General features: G+C 45.7%; 1 protein-coding gene across 3 annotated transcripts in view; it reads left to right on the forward strand.

Annotated features, from left to right (window-relative positions):
* The window catches only part of DNAH7 (dynein axonemal heavy chain 7), a 262,909-nt gene that overhangs the window by 80,806 nt on the left and 161,797 nt on the right, over positions 1–20,306 (forward strand). For all 3 annotated transcript variants that reach the window (XM_069983597.1, XM_069983598.1, XM_069983599.1), the window contains 4 exons: positions 834–1,519; positions 6,991–7,177; positions 8,572–8,765; positions 19,935–20,133. In XM_069983597.1, coding sequence (XP_069839698.1) covers positions 834–1,519; positions 6,991–7,177; positions 8,572–8,765; positions 19,935–20,133 — 1,266 coding nt within the window. The remainder of the gene's footprint in view (positions 1–833; positions 1,520–6,990; positions 7,178–8,571; positions 8,766–19,934; positions 20,134–20,306) is intronic.

The following is a 20,306-nucleotide window of genomic DNA, read 5'->3' on the forward strand; positions in this document are numbered from 1 at the left end:
TGGGCAACTGAGCCAGTTTGATAAATCTCCCCCAATGTGTAAGGGCAAATATGACATGATGGCAAAAACATCCTGCTGGTAACCACATGTGCCTAAGGGTGCCTTTACACAGAGATAATTATCTAACAGATTTTTGAAGCCAAAGCCAGGAACAGACTATAAACAGAGAACATGTCATAAAGGAAAAGCTGAGATTTCTTCTCTTTTCAAATCCATTCCTGGCTTTGACTTCAAAAATCTGTCAGATAAATCTCTCTGTGTAAGGGCACCATAAAGTATGTTCCAGAGGGAAAGGTAGAATTATAAAGAACAAAGAAAACCCTTTATTTTCTCCCCTGTTATGGTGGCTCTGTGGGCTTTGTGCCAGTCAAAACTTAAATAATGCATATATATATATATATATATATATATATATATATATATATATTATTGTTTAATATACCTATGGCCTCTTGTGTTCCCTCTTTATATTTTGTCCAAAAAGATCTGTTTGGGATTTATTCCTCTGCACCAAACCTGTTTTAGTGATATTAACAAAAAAAACCAGCCACACATATTTTAGGTGTGCCTACCCCTTGACCTGCCTGAATATGATGTACAATCTTATGATGGAGGAAAAGGTTGCATTTTAGGAACCTACAGTGTATTGGGGTGACCACCACTGATGCATTGTGAGATGCTTTGGAAGTGGTGATACTCCAGATTCACAGAGACAAAAGGCAGGGTCCTTGCAGACCTACAAATTGATAAAAAGTACCATAAAAAGAACTCTGTGAGGTTTCATTAATCCAGAATATATTTTCTGACATTTAATGAGATATTTAAAATTTCAGGTTGATCAACTTAACTCAGAAGAAGAAGCATTTGGCTGGGCAGCTTCACAGTATCCACAAAGGAAAAAGATTCAAGAGTCTCTCAATCCATATCTCAGACTTTATGAAATTATCGTGGAGTTTAACACAAAGTATAAAAATTGGACGGAAGGTCCATATACTACAGTAAATCCTGATCTTGTAGAGCAAGATGTGGGAAATTTTTGGAGATTGCTTTACAAACTGGAAAGGACATTTACAAACTCTCCAAATGCTCATTCTCTAACGCTGAAGATCAAACAGAAAGTTGAAGAATTCAAAGAAATTACCCCACTTATTCAGGTTGTTTGTAATCCAGGATTACGTGATAGGCACTGGGAGGCAATGTCTGCTATAGTTGGCTATCCGATTAAACCCCAGGAGGACACAAGTGTTAATAAGTTTTTGGACATGAAACTCCAACCGTATTTAGACAAATTTGAAAGCATTAGTGAAGGTGCAAGCAAGGAGTACTCACTTGAGAAAGCAATGGAGAAAATGGTTTCTGAATGGGATCAAATGGAATTCACTTTACTTCCCTATCGGGAAACTGGGACCTATATCTTATCAGCTGTGGATGATATACAGATGCTGCTAGATGATCACATTGTCAAAACACAAACCATGAGGGGGTCTCCCTTTATAAAGGCTTTTGAAAGTGAAATAAGGTAATTAATACAATTGTGTTTGACTTTACTTTATTCTATATAATGCTTTCACTGAAAGGTAAAAAAAAAATAAAATTGTCTACAGTGGGAGAGAACAATCATTGTCCTGTTTGCCCTCTCTCTTCTGTATCCTTATTTTTCGAGAAGGCACAGCTTTAAGGCCCTATTACACGGCACGATTATCATCCGTATTCCGATGATATCGGCCGTTGCGGCCCATAATCATGCCTTGTCATAGAAAGCAAAGATCATGAATGATGTCGGCTGATTGCTGCTGTCATTTGTCTTTCAAAATGTTACTTCAAAATGTTGTCTTCCAAAATGCTCTGCGCAATAGGAGGGGTGACAGCAGACCGCCACTATCCTCTATGGGCTGTCTGGACAATCTAGCGATCACCCGGGCAGCCTCCATACCCCCCACTGCAGCTCCCCACAGCCTCCCCTGCAGTTACCCGCTTGCTGCTGACTCATGTAATAGCGTTGGCAGCGAGCGGGGAATGAGGAGCAAACAAGCGCTTACAGTGCTCGTTTGCTCCTCTATGTCGCCCCATGTAATAGGGGCTTTATCCTTCAGGTGTAGAGAATAGGGTGGGGAACTTAGACAATGGCTTTGTACCATGTGTTGTGTCTGGTGCTTGTACAGGATACACTCTATTACAGGTGTTGTTAATGAAGGGCACTATATGTGTGGTATTGTTATTGTAGACCAAAGGAGGCTATCTGTTAGTATTATTCTGTAAATGTAACAAGCTGCACCCTCTCATACCCTGTACTCGATCCTTAGGTTTTCCCTATCTGACACCTTCATGGACCTTCATTCAAAGGAATTGCCATAAATGTCTGATAGGTGAGACCCTTACATATCAGAAGAGTAAGGTTCTCTGATCCCTCGCTCAGCACCCCAGATTGTAGTAATGCTTGGCTGTTTTTGCCACTCTAAAGCTACAAATGCGTGTGATCTTCTCCCACTTTTCAGACCTTCAAAGTAGGGCTGGGCGATATGGCCTAAAATTTATATCACGATATAATTTGATGCATGCACGATATAACGATATATCACGATATATATATTTTTTTTTGTGTGTATACTCACCCCCCCCCTTGCCAGTCATCAGCCTTCCCCTGTGCCAGTGATCAGCCCTCCCCTATGCCTTCAGCCCCCTTTGTGCCAGTTATCACCCCCCTTGCCAGTCATCAGCCTTCCCCTGTGCCATCAGCCCACCCTGTGCCAGTGATCAGCCCTCCCCTGTGCCATCAGCCCCCCTTGCGCCAGTCATCAGCCCCCCTTGCCAGTCATCAGCCCCCCTTGCCAGTCATCAGCCCCCCTTGCCAGTCATCAGCCTTCCCCTGTGCCATCAGCCCACCCTGTGCCAGTCATCAGCCCTCCTTTGTGCCAGTCATCAGCCCCCCGTTGCCAGTCATCAGCCCCCCGTTGCCAGTCATCAGCCCCCCCCCCCAGTGCCAGTCATCTCCCCTCTCAGTTTTCCAGCCATTTCATGTGCCAGCCATCATGTCCCCCCAGCCAGGGCCATCATCAGCCCCATGCCAAGCCATCTGCCGCCCCCGACCCCTCTGCTACTTACCTTTCCTGCAGGGCTGGCTGATGGAGTCCGCGAGGCGAGACGGGCCGCGTCTTCTTCCCAGCATGCACTGGGAGACCTGACGTCACACGCATCAGCGCGCTAGCGCGCTGACGATGCGTGAACGGAAGGCCCTGCAGCGCGGTACCACGGAGCGGTAAGTGAGAAACTTATTCACTACCGCTCTGTGGTATATCGCGATATGACGATATGGCAAAAATCTATATCGTCAACCGAATTGATGACGATATTTTGGCATATCGTTTATATCGCCCAGCCCTACTTCAAAGCATATATATTGTTCATATACCATACATATCTTAAATAGCATTACACAATACATTTTTATTGTGGCCCTTGGATGTATCTATATCATAAAAATCAAAGTCAGTCTGTCTGTCTGTCCTTCTGTCTGTCTGTCTGTCCTCTATAGACTTCCAAACGCCTGAACCGTTTGACCCCAAATTTGGCACACAGATACATTGGGTGCCCGGGAAGGTTATTGCGAAGGTCCCGTCCCTACCAGATGTACAGGAGGGGAGGGGGAGGGCAAAGAGAGGCGCCCCATAGAGAAGAATGGGAAAATCTCCTCACTGCACACACAGGTGATATAATTAGCTGCAGCAGAGACGGCAGTTGGAGCCTTAGCAACCAATCGGATTACTGCTTTCATTTTCACAGGGAGCAATGGTTGCTAGGGAAGCTGCCTCACAACATGCACAGTAATAACTGGTAGGCCCCCTACTCCATCTATACAGTACATGTATACAGGACCACCTACTGCATCTATACAGTACATGTATACAGGACCCCCTACTCCATCTATACAGTACATGTATATACAGGGCCCCCTACTCCATCTATACAGTACATGTATATACAGGAGCCCCTACTCCATCTATACAGTACATGTATATACAGGACCTCCTACTCCATCTATACAGTACATGTATATACAGGACCTCCTACTCCATCTATACAGTACATGTATACAGGACCCCCTACTCCATCTATACAGTACATGTATATACAGGGCCCCCTACTCCATCTATACAGTACATGTATATTCAGGACCCCCTACTCCATCTATACAGTACATGTATATACAGGACCCCCTACTCCATCTATACAGTACATGTATATACAGGACCCCCTACTCCATCCATACAGTACATGTATATACAGGGCACAACAGGTATACCAAACTGTGACTGGGTAACACTGCTACACCAGACCTGACCAATACCGCCATACTGTGCTGGATAACACTGTCATACCAGACCTGACCAATACCGCCATACTGTGACTGGATAACACTGCCAGACCTGACCAATACCGACATACTGTGACTGGATAACACCTCCATACCAGACCTGACCAATACCGCCATACTGTGACTGGATAACACCTCCATACCAGACCTGACCAATACCGCCATACTGGGAATGGGTAACACCGCCACACCAGACCTGACCAATACCGCCATACTGTGACTGGATAACACTGCCACACCAGACCTGACCAATACCGCCATACTGTGACTGGATAACACTGTCATATAAGACCTGACCAATACCGCCATACTGTGAATGAATAACACCGCCACACCAGACCTGACCAATACCGATATACTGTGCTGGATAACACTGTCATACCAGACCTGACCAATACCGCCATACTGTGACTGGATAACACTGCCATACGAGACCTGACCAATACCGCCATACTGTGCTGGATAACACTGTCATACCAGACCTGACCAATACCGCCATACTGTGACTGGATAACACTGCCATACCAGACCTGACCAATACCGGCAAACTGTGACTGGGTAACACCGCCACACCAGTCCTGACCAATACCACCATACTGTGACTGGATAACACCATCATATCAGACCTGACCAATACTGCCATACTGTGACTGGATAACACCGCTAACCAGACCTGACCAATACCACCATACCGTGACTGGATAACACCGCCACACCAGACCTGACCAATACCGCCATACTGTGACTGGATAACACCCCCATACCAGACATGACCAATACCGACACACTGTGACTGAATAACACTGCCATACGGGTAAATACAACCCTGCAGGTATACAGGACACTACAGGTATACAGGACCCCAAAACTATACACTACAAGTGCACGGGACCTCCACAGAACTATATACTACAGGTATACAGGACCCCAAACTTTACACTACAGGTATACAGGACCCCAAAACTATATACTACAGGTATACAGGACCTCCACCAACTATATACTTCAGGTATACAGGACCTCCACCAACTATATACTACAGGTATACAGGACCCCAAACTATACACTACAGGTATACAGGACCCCAGAACTATACACTACAGGTATACAGGAACTCCACCAACTATTTACTACAGGTATATAGGACCCCAAACTATACACTACAGGTATACAGGACCCCAAAACTATACACTACAGGTATACAGCACCTTCACCAACTCTATACTACAAGTATACAGGACCCCAAATATACTACAGGTATACAGGACCTCCACCAACTCTATACTATAGTTATACAGGACCCTCAAACTATTTACTACAGGTATACAGGACCCCCGAACTATATACTACAGGCATACAAGACCTCCACCAATTATACACTACAGGTATCCAGGACCCTCAAACTATAAACTACAGGTATACAAGACCTCCACCAACTATACATTACAGGTATACAGCACCAATTATATACTACAGGTATACAGGACCCCCGAACTATACAGTACAGGTATACAGGACCTTCACCAACTGTACACTGCAGGTATACAGGACCTCCCTCAACTATACACTATAGGTATACAGCCCCCCAACTATGCACTACAGATATGCGAGACCCCTAAAAACTATAAATTGTGGGTATACAGAACCCCTCCAACTATACACTACAGGTATACACTAATTCCACTGATTAACTCAGATGAAACAATACCTTTAGCTTGGCCTCCTGGGCACCTTAGAACAAATCTAATTAACACACTGACACTTTATACCCGGGCAGCGCCGGGTACATTTTCTAGTTATAAATATATTATCACTGGCCGTGATACTGTCCTGCTTCGGTCAATGCTAAGACCAGCCTGGAAATGTCTCACTGTGGCTCATGTTGTTTCATAAATGTAACATATCTGTTTAAGTTTATACTTTAGTTGTTTTCTTAAAGAGGAATTTCCATCTCAACTAATTATAATCAGGTGCAGGCGCAGATTCCAGTGGATTTACCAAGAGGCATGCACCTCTTAGAAAATACGTCCAAGAAAGTGGGTACAGGGCTTTATTTAAGACTGGTGTACAAGTACGACGGTGTTAATAAATGACCCCTTTATCTCTTTACATATACATTATACCTATATATACACACTAGCCAGACCACTGCTTATTGAGCAGAGTGAGGGTCTGTAACCTAGACAACAATCTGTCAACAATGGGAGGAAAAGTGCAGCATATCAGGAGGAGGCAAGTTTGCTAAATGAGGGTATTTGCAAGATTACTTATGTTAGTTGAGACATGAATATCCTTTATTTGTGCCACACAGTTTGGCATCTTGAGCTATGCTTCTTTCCAATAAGCTTTATTCCTTTAAATGTTGTATCGACTGTTTGTTTCTTAACATTGATTTGCAGGCATTGTCCGGTGTGCCCGCAAATCTATTAGCCATTCACTTCAATGTAATGATCGGCTGGCAGAGAGCAAAACACTTTGTATAAACATAGCCTATGGGTGACATAAATCAGATCCCTATAGCTGTGATGTTGTATGGAGATGTAATACGCCAGTACGCATGAGTAATAAAATAATATCTTATTTCGAACTGATAAACTTTGCCATTGCTTGCTTTACAGAGAATGGGAAGGAAAGTTATTGCTTCTGCAAGAGATACTGGATGAGTGGCTAAAAGTCCAGGCTACCTGGTTGTACTTGGAGCCCATATTCAGTTCTCCAGATATAATGGCCCAAATGCCAGAAGAAGGCAGGAGGTTCTCAACTGTAGATAAGACTTGGAGAGACCTGATGAAACTAGTATTGTTGGTAAGTGGCTGTAGTTATAGTTATGACTTTATTAGAACAATGGATTCTGTGCTAAACTTATATAGAGGTGTTGTAGGATTTAAGATTTTTTTCTGAAAAAATACATATACTGTACACTCTGAGCCAGGCAATGTAGCAAAGAAGATAATTTTTTGCTGATCTATAAATATTATATGCATAATATTACATTGCGTAAGAAGAATCAACACGTTTTGCTTTAATACCAATTTTGATCTTAATAAAAACCTACAGTAAATCTCCAGTACAGTAAAACAGTAAAACCTTAATGTAAATCTCCACAAGATGGCGCTGTGATTTAGCTGCAAAAATGTATTTGTCATAGAAAAAGAATCTAAGCATCAAAACAGACATTCCTTCCCTACTGATCAACAAAAATTAACTTGCTCTATCTTCTATTTTCATGATAATGTGGGCTAGCTCTTAGCATTTTGGGATGAAAGGTAATGCAAATGTGATCTTTCAAGCGTCTAACCTGTCAAAGTAATTATGAATAATTGCTACTTAAAAATGTGTATTTCCTGTTTGCTAAAATATAGGAAAAGAAATCCTTGGTGGGTAATGACATAGGGTTTATGTTCTTTTTTTTTTTACATTTTCAAAAGGTGACTTTATCAAACAATTCTTAAAAAAGAAAATGGTAGTAATATTTTTTTTGCATAGCGCCATCAGATTCCGCAGCGTTTTTTGTAGTAAAACAATATGCAAAGTTTTCCTAAACATGCAATTAAAACAATAAATTCTTTATTCATTACATTGCTCAGTGGAAAATATGTGTGATAAATGCTATATGGGTTAAAGCAACTCCGTTCCCACGATCTGCGTTTGGCATGTGATGCAGTTATTGTCCTAAAAAACTACTTTTAGGACACGTACACGTACTGCGTGCTCGCAGCGAAATCCGCTGTCAATACCTACCTAAATAGAATGACATACTCATCCTGCTGTGAGTATGTCAGAGTCAGTGCCCTAACACCCCCCCGCCTAGGGGTCAGTGCCCTTAAACCCCCCCAATCCCAACATCCCCCCCCAGCCTAGGTTAATACTCTACCAAGTCCCCGCTTTGGAGCTCCCGGTGTCTCCCGGCAATCAGCCAATTAGTGCACTCCAGTGGGGCAGCACACTGATTGGCTGAGCGCCAGTAGACGCCAGGAGCCCCCAAAGAAAGCCAGGGCGGAGACCCGGTAAACCCCCCCACGGGGGTTAAGGCCGCTGACTTTGACATACTCCCAGCGGGATGACAATCCCGCTGCGAGTATGTCATCCCATTGAAGTGAATAGGCAAACTCGCAGCATTATTCATGTATATTTTATTAAGCAAATGTTAACAATGAAAAATAAAATAGTATGCCTTTTTTATTTTTATTTTTTACTAGGACAAGCATGTCCTTTCTGTGGTTATGATTGAAAAAATGCTTGAAAAATTCAAAAAGTCAAATGAGTTTTTGGAGCTAATTTTGAAGGGGCTTAATGACTACCTGGAAAAGAAACGACTCTATTTTCCCAGATTTTTCTTTTTGTCTAATGATGAGCTCCTTGAAATTTTGTCAGAAACAAAGGATCCAACCAGGTACGTTTTTAAAAATGTATCCATTAAAATTATCAACATCAGTTTTTGTGGTATTTTCCTGTTCTTACCAAAGTGGCAAAGAAACAATAAAAAGTATAAGGCTAATGGTGCATTTACACGGAACGATTATCGTTCGAATTTTCGCAATAACGATCGCATTTGAGCAATAATCGTTCCATGTAAACACAGCAAACGATCAAGTGATGAGCGAGAAATCGATCATTTTGATCTTTCAACATGTTCTCAAATGGTCGTTTGTCGTTCGCTAAAAATTTGCAGATCGCTTCGTGTAAACAGTCTTTCAAAGATTCATCCTATGGGCTTAAGCGATCGTAAAAACGATTGCAATAACGATTTTTCCTACGATTTTTCTAAAGATTTATTCATCTAAATGCTGATCGTTATAAAAACCAAATTGTTGCTTCAAAATCGTTAAACAATCGATTGGGCGAATTATCGCTTTGTGTAAACGCAGCATTGAGTCTATACATTATGGCCCTACTAAAATCACAGGTAATTACATAGTTAATGACATAACAATGAATTCCAGCAGGTTGTGACTTCTGTCATCTTGCAGTTGCAGTTACTTGGAAGTCTCTTACTGCAGCATGGCTCTCTGTGGGAATAAACTGTGCGGCTGGAGATCTGAATGTGTTAGGCTAGGTTCACACTGCTTTTTCCCATTTGTTTCACTGTTTCAATGGAAAGTCAATGGAGAGCGGATTCTGCAGTATACCATACACTCACCGGCCACTTTATTAGGTACACCTGTCTAACTGCACGTTACCACTTAATTTCTAATCAGCCAATCACATGGCGGCAACTCAGTGCATTTAGGCATGTAGACATAATCAAGACAATCTCCTGCAGTTCAAACCGAGCATCAGTATGGGGAAGAAAGGTGATTTGAGGGCCTTTGAACATGGCATGGTTGTTGGTGCCAGAAGGGCTGGTCTGAGTATTTCAGAAACTGCTGATCTACTGGGATTTTCACGCACAACCATCTCTAGGGGTTACAGAGAATGGTCCGAAAAAGAAAAAACATCCAGTAAGCGGCAGTTTTGTGGGCGGAAATGCCTTGTTGATGCCAGAGGTCAGAGGAGAATGGGTAGACTGGTTCGAGCTGATAGAAAGGCAACAGTGACTCAAATAGCCAACCGTTACAACCAAGGTAGGCAGAAGAGCATCTCTGAACGCACAGTACGTCCAACTTTGAGGCAGATGGGCTACAGCAGCAGAAGACCACACCGGGTGCCACTCCTTTCAGCTAAGAACAGGAAACTGAGGCTACAATTTGCACAAGCTCATCGAAATTGGACAGTAGAAGATTGGAAAAACGTTGCCTGGTCTGATGAGTCTTGATTTCTGCTTGAACATGACAATGAGTTCACTGTACTCAAATGGCCTCCACAGTCACATTCCGACATTCCCGGACATCATACTTTCATTTCCGGGCGTCAGTTAAATTGCAACAAAAACAGACGTCTTTTTTTAAATAGAAAAAACGTTCCGTTTTTTTTGACATTGTGTGAACATAGACAAACACAGATCAGGCCAGTAACTAATTCATTACAGCACAGATCATGTGCTGTAATGTATTATATGTAAAGGGCGAAAAAAAATTAAGTACACAATAAATACTCAATAAATAATTAATAATAACTAAATAAATAAATATACACATTCCCCCATTATAATTGATCCCTTATAAATAAAATACACATATTAGGTATCGCCGTGTCGGTAATGAACCCATCTATTAACACATTACATTAATTATCCTGCCCATTTATTGCCATAGAAAAGAAATAATAAAAAAATGAACCAAAATGACAATTTTTTTTACTCATACCCCTAAAAAAAATCAATTAAAAAGCAATTTAAACGTCACATGTACCCAAAAAGTGTACCACTCAAAACGTCAGCTTCAGACACAACGTCTGGGCATCAAAATAATGATCATGACTAGAGATGAGCGAATTTGCCGAAGTTCGGGTTCGTATGAGCCTGAACTATCAGCTTCTGATTCCCGCTGTGTGTAGGCTCTGTGAACAGGGTGGATACAGCCTTACGGACCGCCCGGAAAACTGGGATACAGACATTGGCATAGGCTGTATCCCAGTTTTCCGGGCGGTTCTTACATTGTAAATTAAAAAGACGTATAGTATTTTAGTCCTCCAGACCACAATGAGTCCCAACCTTTGTATATATCAGTTTTAATAAAAAGGAGATAATTGGTTTCAGATTTGTGCAACGGATGCGTATATAAAAAATATATATAAATATGAACAATAAATACAAAACATATGCAAATACATATAAAGGATAAAAAATGTATTATAAACCGCTGGGTATTGGCCAATACTATAGTTAGACGTTGTATTATAGCGTTAGTTCAGATCACAGAAATGGGACCTGTAGTCCGACTGTTACATGTGTGTTGTAACGATCCCGATGTCGGGTGAAGCAAGATAGCGAAATAGTCACCAGTTGTCTGGTAGATCAGTTCACATTAAGTGTGGCAATACAAGGTATACAGGATGGCGTCTGTGACGCCGCTCACCCGTCCCGATTAGTAGCTGCTGTCGTGGCTCTCTCCCTCCTGCGGAGGCTCTAAGTTGCGGTCACTCGTTATGACCTGGAGAGGCTCTTGCAGTACGACCTCGTGGAGTTGGCGTTCGCGCGCTGATCTGTATCGCAGCTTCACTCCGTATCCCGGCCTCGTTCTCGCTCTCACCTCATTCCTGCCTTCACCTCGGATGTCTCCGTCTAGGGTGAGATGCTGCTGGCGGTAATGGGTGATTGCCGTGAATTGATCGGGTGAGGAGAAGTATTGGAAATGATGGGGGGCCCCCCGTGGCGGTATAACTTGTAATAATAAATCTGAAAGACAGTTTCTGTAATGTGGCACATTACAGAAACTGTCTTTCAGATTTATTATTACAAGTTATACCGCCACGGGGGGCCCCCCATCATTTCCAATACTTCTCCTCACCCGATCAATTCACGGCAATCACCCATTACCGCCAGCAGCATCTCACCCTAGACGGAGACATCCGAGGTGAAGGCAGGAATGAGGTGAGAGCGAGAACGAGGCCGGGATACGGAGTGAAGCTGCGATACAGATCAGCGCGCGAACGCCAACTCCACGAGGTCGTACTGCAAGAGCCTCTCCAGGTCATAACGAGTGACCGCAACTTAGAGCCTCCGCAGGAGGGAGAGAGCCACGACAGCAGCTACTAATCGGGACGGGTGAGCGGCGTCACAGACGCCATCCTGTATACCTTGTATTGCCACACTTAATGTGAACTGATCTACCAGACAACTGGTGACTATTTCGCTATCTTGCTTCACCCGACATCGGGATCGTTACAACACACATGTAACAGTCGGACTACAGGTCCCATAACTGTGATCTGAACTAACGCTATAATACAACGTCTAACTATAGTATTGGCCAATACCCAGCGGTTTATAATACATTTTTTATCCTTTATATGTATTTGCATATGTTTTGTATTTATTGTTCATATTTATATATATTTTTTATATACGCATCCGTTGCACAAATCTGAAACCAATTATCTCCTTTTTATTAAAACTGATATATACAAAGGTTGGGACTCATTGTGGTCTGGAGGACTAAAATACTATACGTCTTTTTAATTTACTTTGCTTGCCCATGTCTAGGTAAGGGCTCTTTTTAGGTTAACCTCGACCCAATTAGTAACTGTAACTGTGAGCTGCACCCATACACATTTTTTGGTCCTTACACTGTATCCACCCTGTTTACGGAGGCTGCAGACAGCGGGAACAGAAGCCGATAGTTGAGGTTTATACGAACCCGAACTTCGGCAAATTCGCTCATCTCTAATCATGACAACTTTTTTTGGACGTCTTTTGCAAACAGCGGGTGTTATTTTTGGTTGTTTGCACACAGCTTTTCTTTTTTCACCCTCCTTTCACCGTTATTACCATTAAAGCAACTCTGTACCTATAATCACCCCCCCCCCCAAAGAGTCAAAAACGGTTTGTATGGCCGGATAGCTGCTTTTAATCCAAGATCGGTCTTGGGGTTCATTCAGCAGGTGATAGTTATTTTCCTAAAAAACAACTTTTAAACTTGCAGCACTGTGTCAAATTAACATGGCCTAGAGTACCCATGCCCCAGGAGTGCTTCACCTCTCCGGCCCTCTTCCCTGCCGTCTTCAATATTAGGAATGGCCCAGTCAGGATTTCTCCTATTCCTCACTTGTCTGAACACTGCACATGTGCTGGACGTTAAGGCACCTGTGCAGTAGATCTAGCAGTGATAGCAGTCACCACTCTTTGTGGACAGGTTGCACACTCCAGCTTCGGGTACTGTTATGTATAAGAATATAAATTACATGAAGGCAATGGGACTCTGCTCTGTCTAGTGCTGTGCGGCAGCACTAGATCACAGCAGGGAATCCGTAACCTAAGGCCTTATATGTACAAGTCCTGTAGTGGCTGTATACCTGTATATACACATCCTGTAGTGGCTGTATACCTGTTTATACACATCCTGTGTTAACATAGCTGTATACCTTTACATACACATCCTGTAGTGTGAACATAGTTGTATACCTGTGTATACACGTCCAGGTCTCTGCTGATACTCCCTATTAATGACAAATAATAAGATATAGACTAAATGGTGCAGCCTTGTGTTGCTCCTTCTATTTTTTTTTACTTTAGGGTATATTCACACGGGGGGCTCGCAGCGAGATTCTCGCTGCGAGCCCGGCAGGTCCTGGCAGTTCTCATACACTACATACTTGCTGCGGTCTAAACGACCGCAGCGAGTATGTAATTATACCGCCCTTAACCCCTTCTGCTCCCGGCCGGCTCCCCCGCTGTAAGCATACATTACCTGTCCTTGCTGCACGGGTCCGGCGTCCTGCTCTCCCGCCCGGCCAATCAGTGGCTGCGGCTGGGCGACACACTAATTGGCCGGGCGGGAGAGCAGGACGCCGGACCCGTGCAGCAAGGACAGGTAATGTATGCTTACAGCGGGGGAGCCGGCCGGGAGCAGAAGGGGTTAAGGGCGGTATAATTACATACTCGCTGCGGTCGTTTAGACCGCAGCAAGTATGTAGTGTATGGGAACTGCCAGGACCTGCCGGGCTCGCAGCGAGAATCTTGCTGCGAGCCCGCCCGTGTGAATATACCCTTATTAAAACAAAATATCGCCAGTTTGGCACAGCTGAGTGGATGTGGCTTGCAAAAAGGGTGTGTCATAATTAACGTTACCGTGGCTACATGTGCGATTAAATGTGATATTGATTTAAGCCATTTTCGCCCAGCCTTAAAATACTCATGAAGCTCTATGCCATCCTGCAGCATCAGTTTTTCATTGACTAACATTATGACAAGAAAATTAACGTTCACAAACACTTGGTTGAACACTTTTTTCTGTATGTTAAAATTAAGTGGCAGTTAAAAATTAAAAAAACAGTGTGAACCTAGTCAAAGGCTAGGTGTACACTTTATTTTTGCTGTCCATTTAATGTATTAGTTCTAAGGAAAAAAGTGATGCAAAAATGTATGGTAAAAAGGGATGCAATTGTATGCCATATGTCAGGATCCGTTTCCCAATAACTTACATTATAAAATAAAAAAATAGGATCTAAAAAGTACTGTTTATTTTTTAGTGTACACAAAAACGTGTACACAAACGAGTCCACAAAATTTTTCAGCTCCGTTTAAAATGATGGACGTCATTCAGCTGTTTGGCAGTCCGTCAGTGCAATGACTGTGCATTATTCTAGTTTGGGTTACTATTTGCTCTTTGGGTGTTTCTTTAAAGTGACTCTGTACCCACAATCTGTCCCCCCCAAACTGCTTGTACCTTCTGATAGCTGCTTTTAATCCAAGACCTGTCCTGTGGTCCGTTCGGGAGGTGATGCCATTATTGTTCTAAAAAACAACTTTTAAACTTGCAGCCCTGTGCCCTACGGGAGTGGCCTAGATTGTGTATGCATTAGGCTGGCACACCCTCTCTGTCCCTCCTCATCATTAGGAATGCTCCAGGCAGTTTGCCTACTATTCGTCAGCAGTGTCACCACGGCACATGGGCTTCATTGTTAAGGACCTGTGCAATGTTCAGCATGGAGAAAATGTTCCAATGGCATTCCTAATGATGAAGAGGGTGGGGAGGAGGAACGGAGGGGTGGTGCAAAGTTAGGGATGTTTTTTAAAACAATAACTGCATCACCTGCCCAGGGGTGATTCTAGCCTCTCTGCTGCCCGAGGCGAACTATAGAATGACGCCCCCCCCCCCGTCAATCCGCCCACATTATAATCCACTACTGCCCCCCCCCCCCACTGCTGTCCCCAATAAACATAATGTTTGGTCCCTTGCTGCACAGAGGATGTCAGGAGAGGAGGAGGCTGACTTTATAGGAGAGGTCCCAGCAGCACAGAGGATGTCAGGAGATGAGGGTGCTAATCCTATAGGAGAGGTCCCAGCAGCACAGAGGATGTCAGGAGAGGAGGGTGCTAATCCTATAGGAGAAGTCCCAGCAGCACAGAGGATGTCAGGAGAGGAGGGTGCTGATCTTTTAGGAGATGGTCCCCCTCTTCCCCCCTTATAGATGGTCCCCCTCTTCCCCCCTTATAGATGGTCCCCCTCTTCCCCCCCTTATAGATGGTCCCCTTTCCCTTATAGATGGTCCCCCTCTCCCCCCCTTATAGATGGTCCCCCTCTCCCCCCTCCCTTATAGATGGTCCCCCTCTCCCCCCTCCCTTATAGATGGTCCCCCTCTTTCCCCTCCCTTATAGATGGTCCCCCTCTTCCCCCCTTATAGATGGTCCCCCTCTTCCCCCCCCCCCTTATAGTTGGTCCCCCTCTTCCCTCTCTCCCCCCCTTATAGATGATCCCCCTCTCCCCCCCCTTATAGATGGTCCCCCTCTTTCCCCCCCCTTATAGATGGTCCCCCTCTTCCCTCTCTCCCCCTCCCTTATAGATGGTCCCCTTTCCCTTATAGATGGTCCCCCTCCCCCCCTTATACATGGTCCCCCTCTCCCCCCTGCCTTATAGATGCCCCCTTATAGATGGTCCCCCTCTTTCCCCCTCCCTTATAGATGGTCCCCCTCTCCCCCTTATACATGGTCCCCCTCTTCCCCCCCCTTATAGACGGTCCCCCTCCCGCCCCTCCCTTATAGATGGTCCCCCAATTATAGATGGTCCCCCTCTTTCCCCCCTCCCTTATAGATGGCCCCCCCCTTATAGATGGTCCCCCTCTTTCCCCCCTCCCTTATAGATGCCCCCCCCCCCTATAGATGGTCCCCCTCTTCCCTCTCCCCCTCCCTTATAGATGGTCCCCCCCCCTTATAGATCGTCCCCCTCTTTCCCCCCTCCCTTATAGATCGTCCCCCTCTTTCCCCCCTCCCTTATAGATGGCCCCCTTCCCCCCCCTACCTTATAGATGGTCCCCCTCTCCCCCCCCCCCCCTGCACAGCAGATAAAACAAAAACAAAAAACAGCACACAACTCACCTGCCCTCCGTTCCCCCGTCGAGCCTCTCTGGTCTGGTCCCGGCTGATGTGCGGCTGCCCGGGGTGTCCCGTCCTGTCCCCGGCAGCGCGCGCATCACAGAGCTCCCCGTGCGCCTGTGCCTGTGACTTCCGGCGCACGGGGAGCTCTCTGATGCGCGCGCTGCCGGGGACAGGACGGGACACCCCGGGCAGCCGCGCATCAGCCGGGGGACTAAGGCTGCATTCCCACGTTCCGTGATCCTGACGGATCACGGACGTGGAATGCATGTACTGGAGCCCCCCCGCCCCCGGGAAGTATCTGTAATGAGATGCTGTGAGCGGGGGAGACTGTATTCATAAGCGCCGCGCTGTAGTATCAGCACCGCGCGGCTGATTTAGTACAGCGCGGCGCTTATGAATACAGTCTCCCCCGCTCACAGCATCTCATTACAGATACTGCCCGGGGGCGGGGGGGCTCCAGTACATGGTACAGTCAGGGCCGTTTTAATACATTGGTGGGCCCAGTGCACAGCCCTCAAGAGTGGGCCCCCCCTTACCTTTCTGCACATTGTATAATGTACTGAATTTGCCCCCACACTGTATCAAGAGCCCCAATACATACAGTAGTTACCTTATAACACTATTTCCACCATTCAGTGATTACATATTACATAAAAACTGCACTAAACAAAACAGAAAGATATCACCATTGATACCATTACATAATACCGCCATATCATGACCCCTATCAGTACAAGCCTATAACAGAGTGAAGTTACATCCAGTGACTCACCGGAGGCGTCTTCTCCGATCAGAGTCTGTCACCTTTTCTTTTTCTCTCCATCCAGCCCAGGCCACCTTGAAGTCTTCTCCTGGCTGTGAATCTTCTCTCCAGAATCTGCCAGACAAATATTTTAGGCTCCAACACATACAGTAGTTAGGTCCCTTGTACCCCTATACAGTAGTTACACCCCTCTGTACTCCTACATAGTTACACCCCTCTATGCCTCCATAGTTTTAAGGTGTCCCTGTAGTATATAGACCCTCATGTGCTCCTCCAGTTATATACAGCCCTCCTGTGCGCTCCCCCATTAGTATATAGCCCCCCTGTGCACTCTCCCCAGTAGTATATAGCCCCCTGTGCTCACCCACAATAGTATATAGCCCCCCTGTGCTCTCCCCCAATAGTATATAGCCCCCCTATGCTCTCCCACAATAGTATATAGCCCCCCTGTGCTCTCCCACAATAGTATATAGCCCCCCTGTGCTCTCCCACAATAGTATATAGCCCCCTGTGCTCTCCCACAATAGTATATAGCCCCCCTGTGCTCTCCCACAATAGTATATAGCCCCCCTGTGCTCTCCCCCAATAGTATATAGCCCCCCTGTGCTCCCCCTCAATAGTTTATAGCCCCCCTGTGCTCTCCATAATATATAGCCCCCTGTGCTCTCCCCCATAGTATATAGACCCCTGTGCTCCCCAATAGTATATAGCTCCCCTGTGCTCCCCAATAGTATATAGCCCCTGTGCTCCCCAATAGTATATAGCTAACCTGTGCTCCCCAATAGTATATAACCCCCTGTGCTCCCCCATAGTATATAGCCCCCTGTGCTCCCCCATAGTATATAGCCCCCTGTGCTCCCCAATAGTATATAGCCCCCTGTGCTCCCCATAGTATATAGCTCCCCTGTGCTCCCCCATAGTATATAGCTCCCCTGTGCTCCCCCATAGTATATAGCCCCCTGTGCTCCCCCAAAGTATATAGCTCCCCTGTGCTCCCCCATAGTATATAGCTCCCCTGTGCTCCCCAATAGTATATAGCCCCCTGTGCTTCCCAATAGTATATAGCTCCCCTGTGCTCCCCAATAGTATATAGCTCCCCTGTGCTCCCCCATAGTGTATAGCCCCCTGTGCTCCCCCATAGTATATAGCTCCCCTGTGCTCCCCCATAGTATATAGCCCCCTGTGCTCCCCCATAGTATATAGCCCCCTGTGCTCCCCAATAGTATATAGCCCCCGTTCTCCCCCATAGTGTATAGCCCCCTGTGCTCCCCCATAGTATATAGCTCCCCTGTGCTCCCCCATAGTATATAGCCCCCTGTGCTCCCCCATAGTATATAGCCCCCTGTGCTCCCCCATAGTATATAGCCCCCTGTGCTCCCCCAAAGTATATAGCTCCCCTGTGCTCCCCCATAGTATATAGCTCCCCTGTGCTCCCCAATAGTATATAGCCCCCTGTGCTTCCCAATAGTATATAGCTCCCCTGTGCTCCCCAATAGTATATAGCTCCCCTGTGCTCCCCCATAGTGTATAGCCCCCTGTGCTCCCCCATAGTATATAGCCCCCTGTGCTCCCCCATAGTATATAGCCCCCTGTGCTCCCCAATAGTATATAGCCCCCTTTCTCCCCCATAGTATATAGCCCCCTGTGCTCCCCAATAGTATATAGCCCCCGTTCTCCCCCATAGTATATAGCCCCCCTGTGCTCCCCAATAGTATATAGCCCCCGTTCTCCCCCATAGTATATAGCCCCCCTGTGCTCCCCAATAGTATATAGCCCCCGTTCTCCCCCATAGTATATAGCCCCCTCTTCTCCCCCATAGTATATAGCCCCCTGTGCTCCCCAATAGTATATAGCTCCCCCTCCCATATAACATTGAAAAAAACAAACACTTTTACTCACCTGGGTCCACGCGTTCCTCTTCTCTTCCCTCCTGTGGCCGCACTTCCTGCGGTCACAAGAGGCTGCACTCCCCTTACCCTCGCGCCGACGCTCCAGTGACGTCGGCCGCTAGAGGGAGAGTGCGGCCTCTTGTGACTGCAGGAAGTGCGGCCACAAGAGTGACTGACAGGGAGGGAGCCAATGGCTCTCTCTCTGTCAGTGTCGCTGCTGCTGCAGCGCTGAAGCGCCGCAGCAGCAGCGGACGGGGGCAGCGGCGGACGGGGGGGCCCTGCAGGGGGCGCCATGGAGGGGTAAGTAGATTACCCATCCATGGCGCTCCCCCATGACAGGCTGGTGGCCGGAGCCCTGTGCGACCGCACTGGTCGCACATAGCAACGGCCGGCCTGCTCGGGGGGGCCCCTTTAACCAGTGGGCCCGGTGCACGTGCACCATGTGCCCTCTGGTTAAAGCGGCCCTGGGTACAGTCAGTGGCGGATTATAATGTGGGCGGCCGCCCGAACCGCTCATATTATAATCTGCCACTGAATGCCGCCCCCATGAAGATAGCTGGTGGCGCCGCCTGAGGCAGACGATTCAGGTCGCCTCATCATTGCGGCGCCCCTGCACCTGCCGAATGGACCCCAGGACAGATCTTGGATTAAAAGCAGCTATACGACTGTACAAGTGGTTTTGGGGGGCCAGATTGTGGGTACAGAGTCGCTTTAATTGAAAAGTCCATTGAATTTAATGGTAAAAATGGAGAAAGGATGGGGAAAAAAGAAAACCTGTGTGTGAACAATAGCCTTTTTCTGTTTGTTAAAACGAAACATTTAAAAATGGATCAATTTTACAGTCAGCAAAAAACGCAGTGTGAACCTTTCCATACTTACAATACACAAAATATTTTTTTGTGGGGCAACCCATTTAATAAGAACCAGTGATGGATTAATAATGGTATTTTAACCTGTATGTATCATTTTTATCATGTGTATTTATATTGCTTTTAGGGTACAGCCCCACCTAAAGAAATGTTTTGAAGGTATAGCAAAAGTAGAATTTACAGATGTCTTAGACATCACACATATAAAGAGCAGTGAAGGAGAGGTGGTACAACTGGTCAATACAATATCCACATCAAAAGCCAGAGGTCAAGTTGAGAAGTGGCTTGTAGAACTTGAGTCTGCAATGATTCAGTCTGTTCATAAGGTATGTTTCCTTCACCCCTGACTCTCCCACAATCACTATCAGCAGCCACAGGAACAGTGTTTTTTCATATTCAAGTTTTTATTGGAAAAAAAATAAATTAAAAAAATTAGGAGAGTTTAAGGGGGGGGGGGGCAAAAAGATTAACAGGGAATCGTGTTGCATTTATCATGCAT

This window comes from Dendropsophus ebraccatus, chromosome 9 (genome assembly GCF_027789765.1).
Source record: "Dendropsophus ebraccatus isolate aDenEbr1 chromosome 9, aDenEbr1.pat, whole genome shotgun sequence".
In the NCBI taxonomy this organism is placed as follows: domain Eukaryota; kingdom Metazoa; phylum Chordata; class Amphibia; order Anura; family Hylidae; genus Dendropsophus; species Dendropsophus ebraccatus.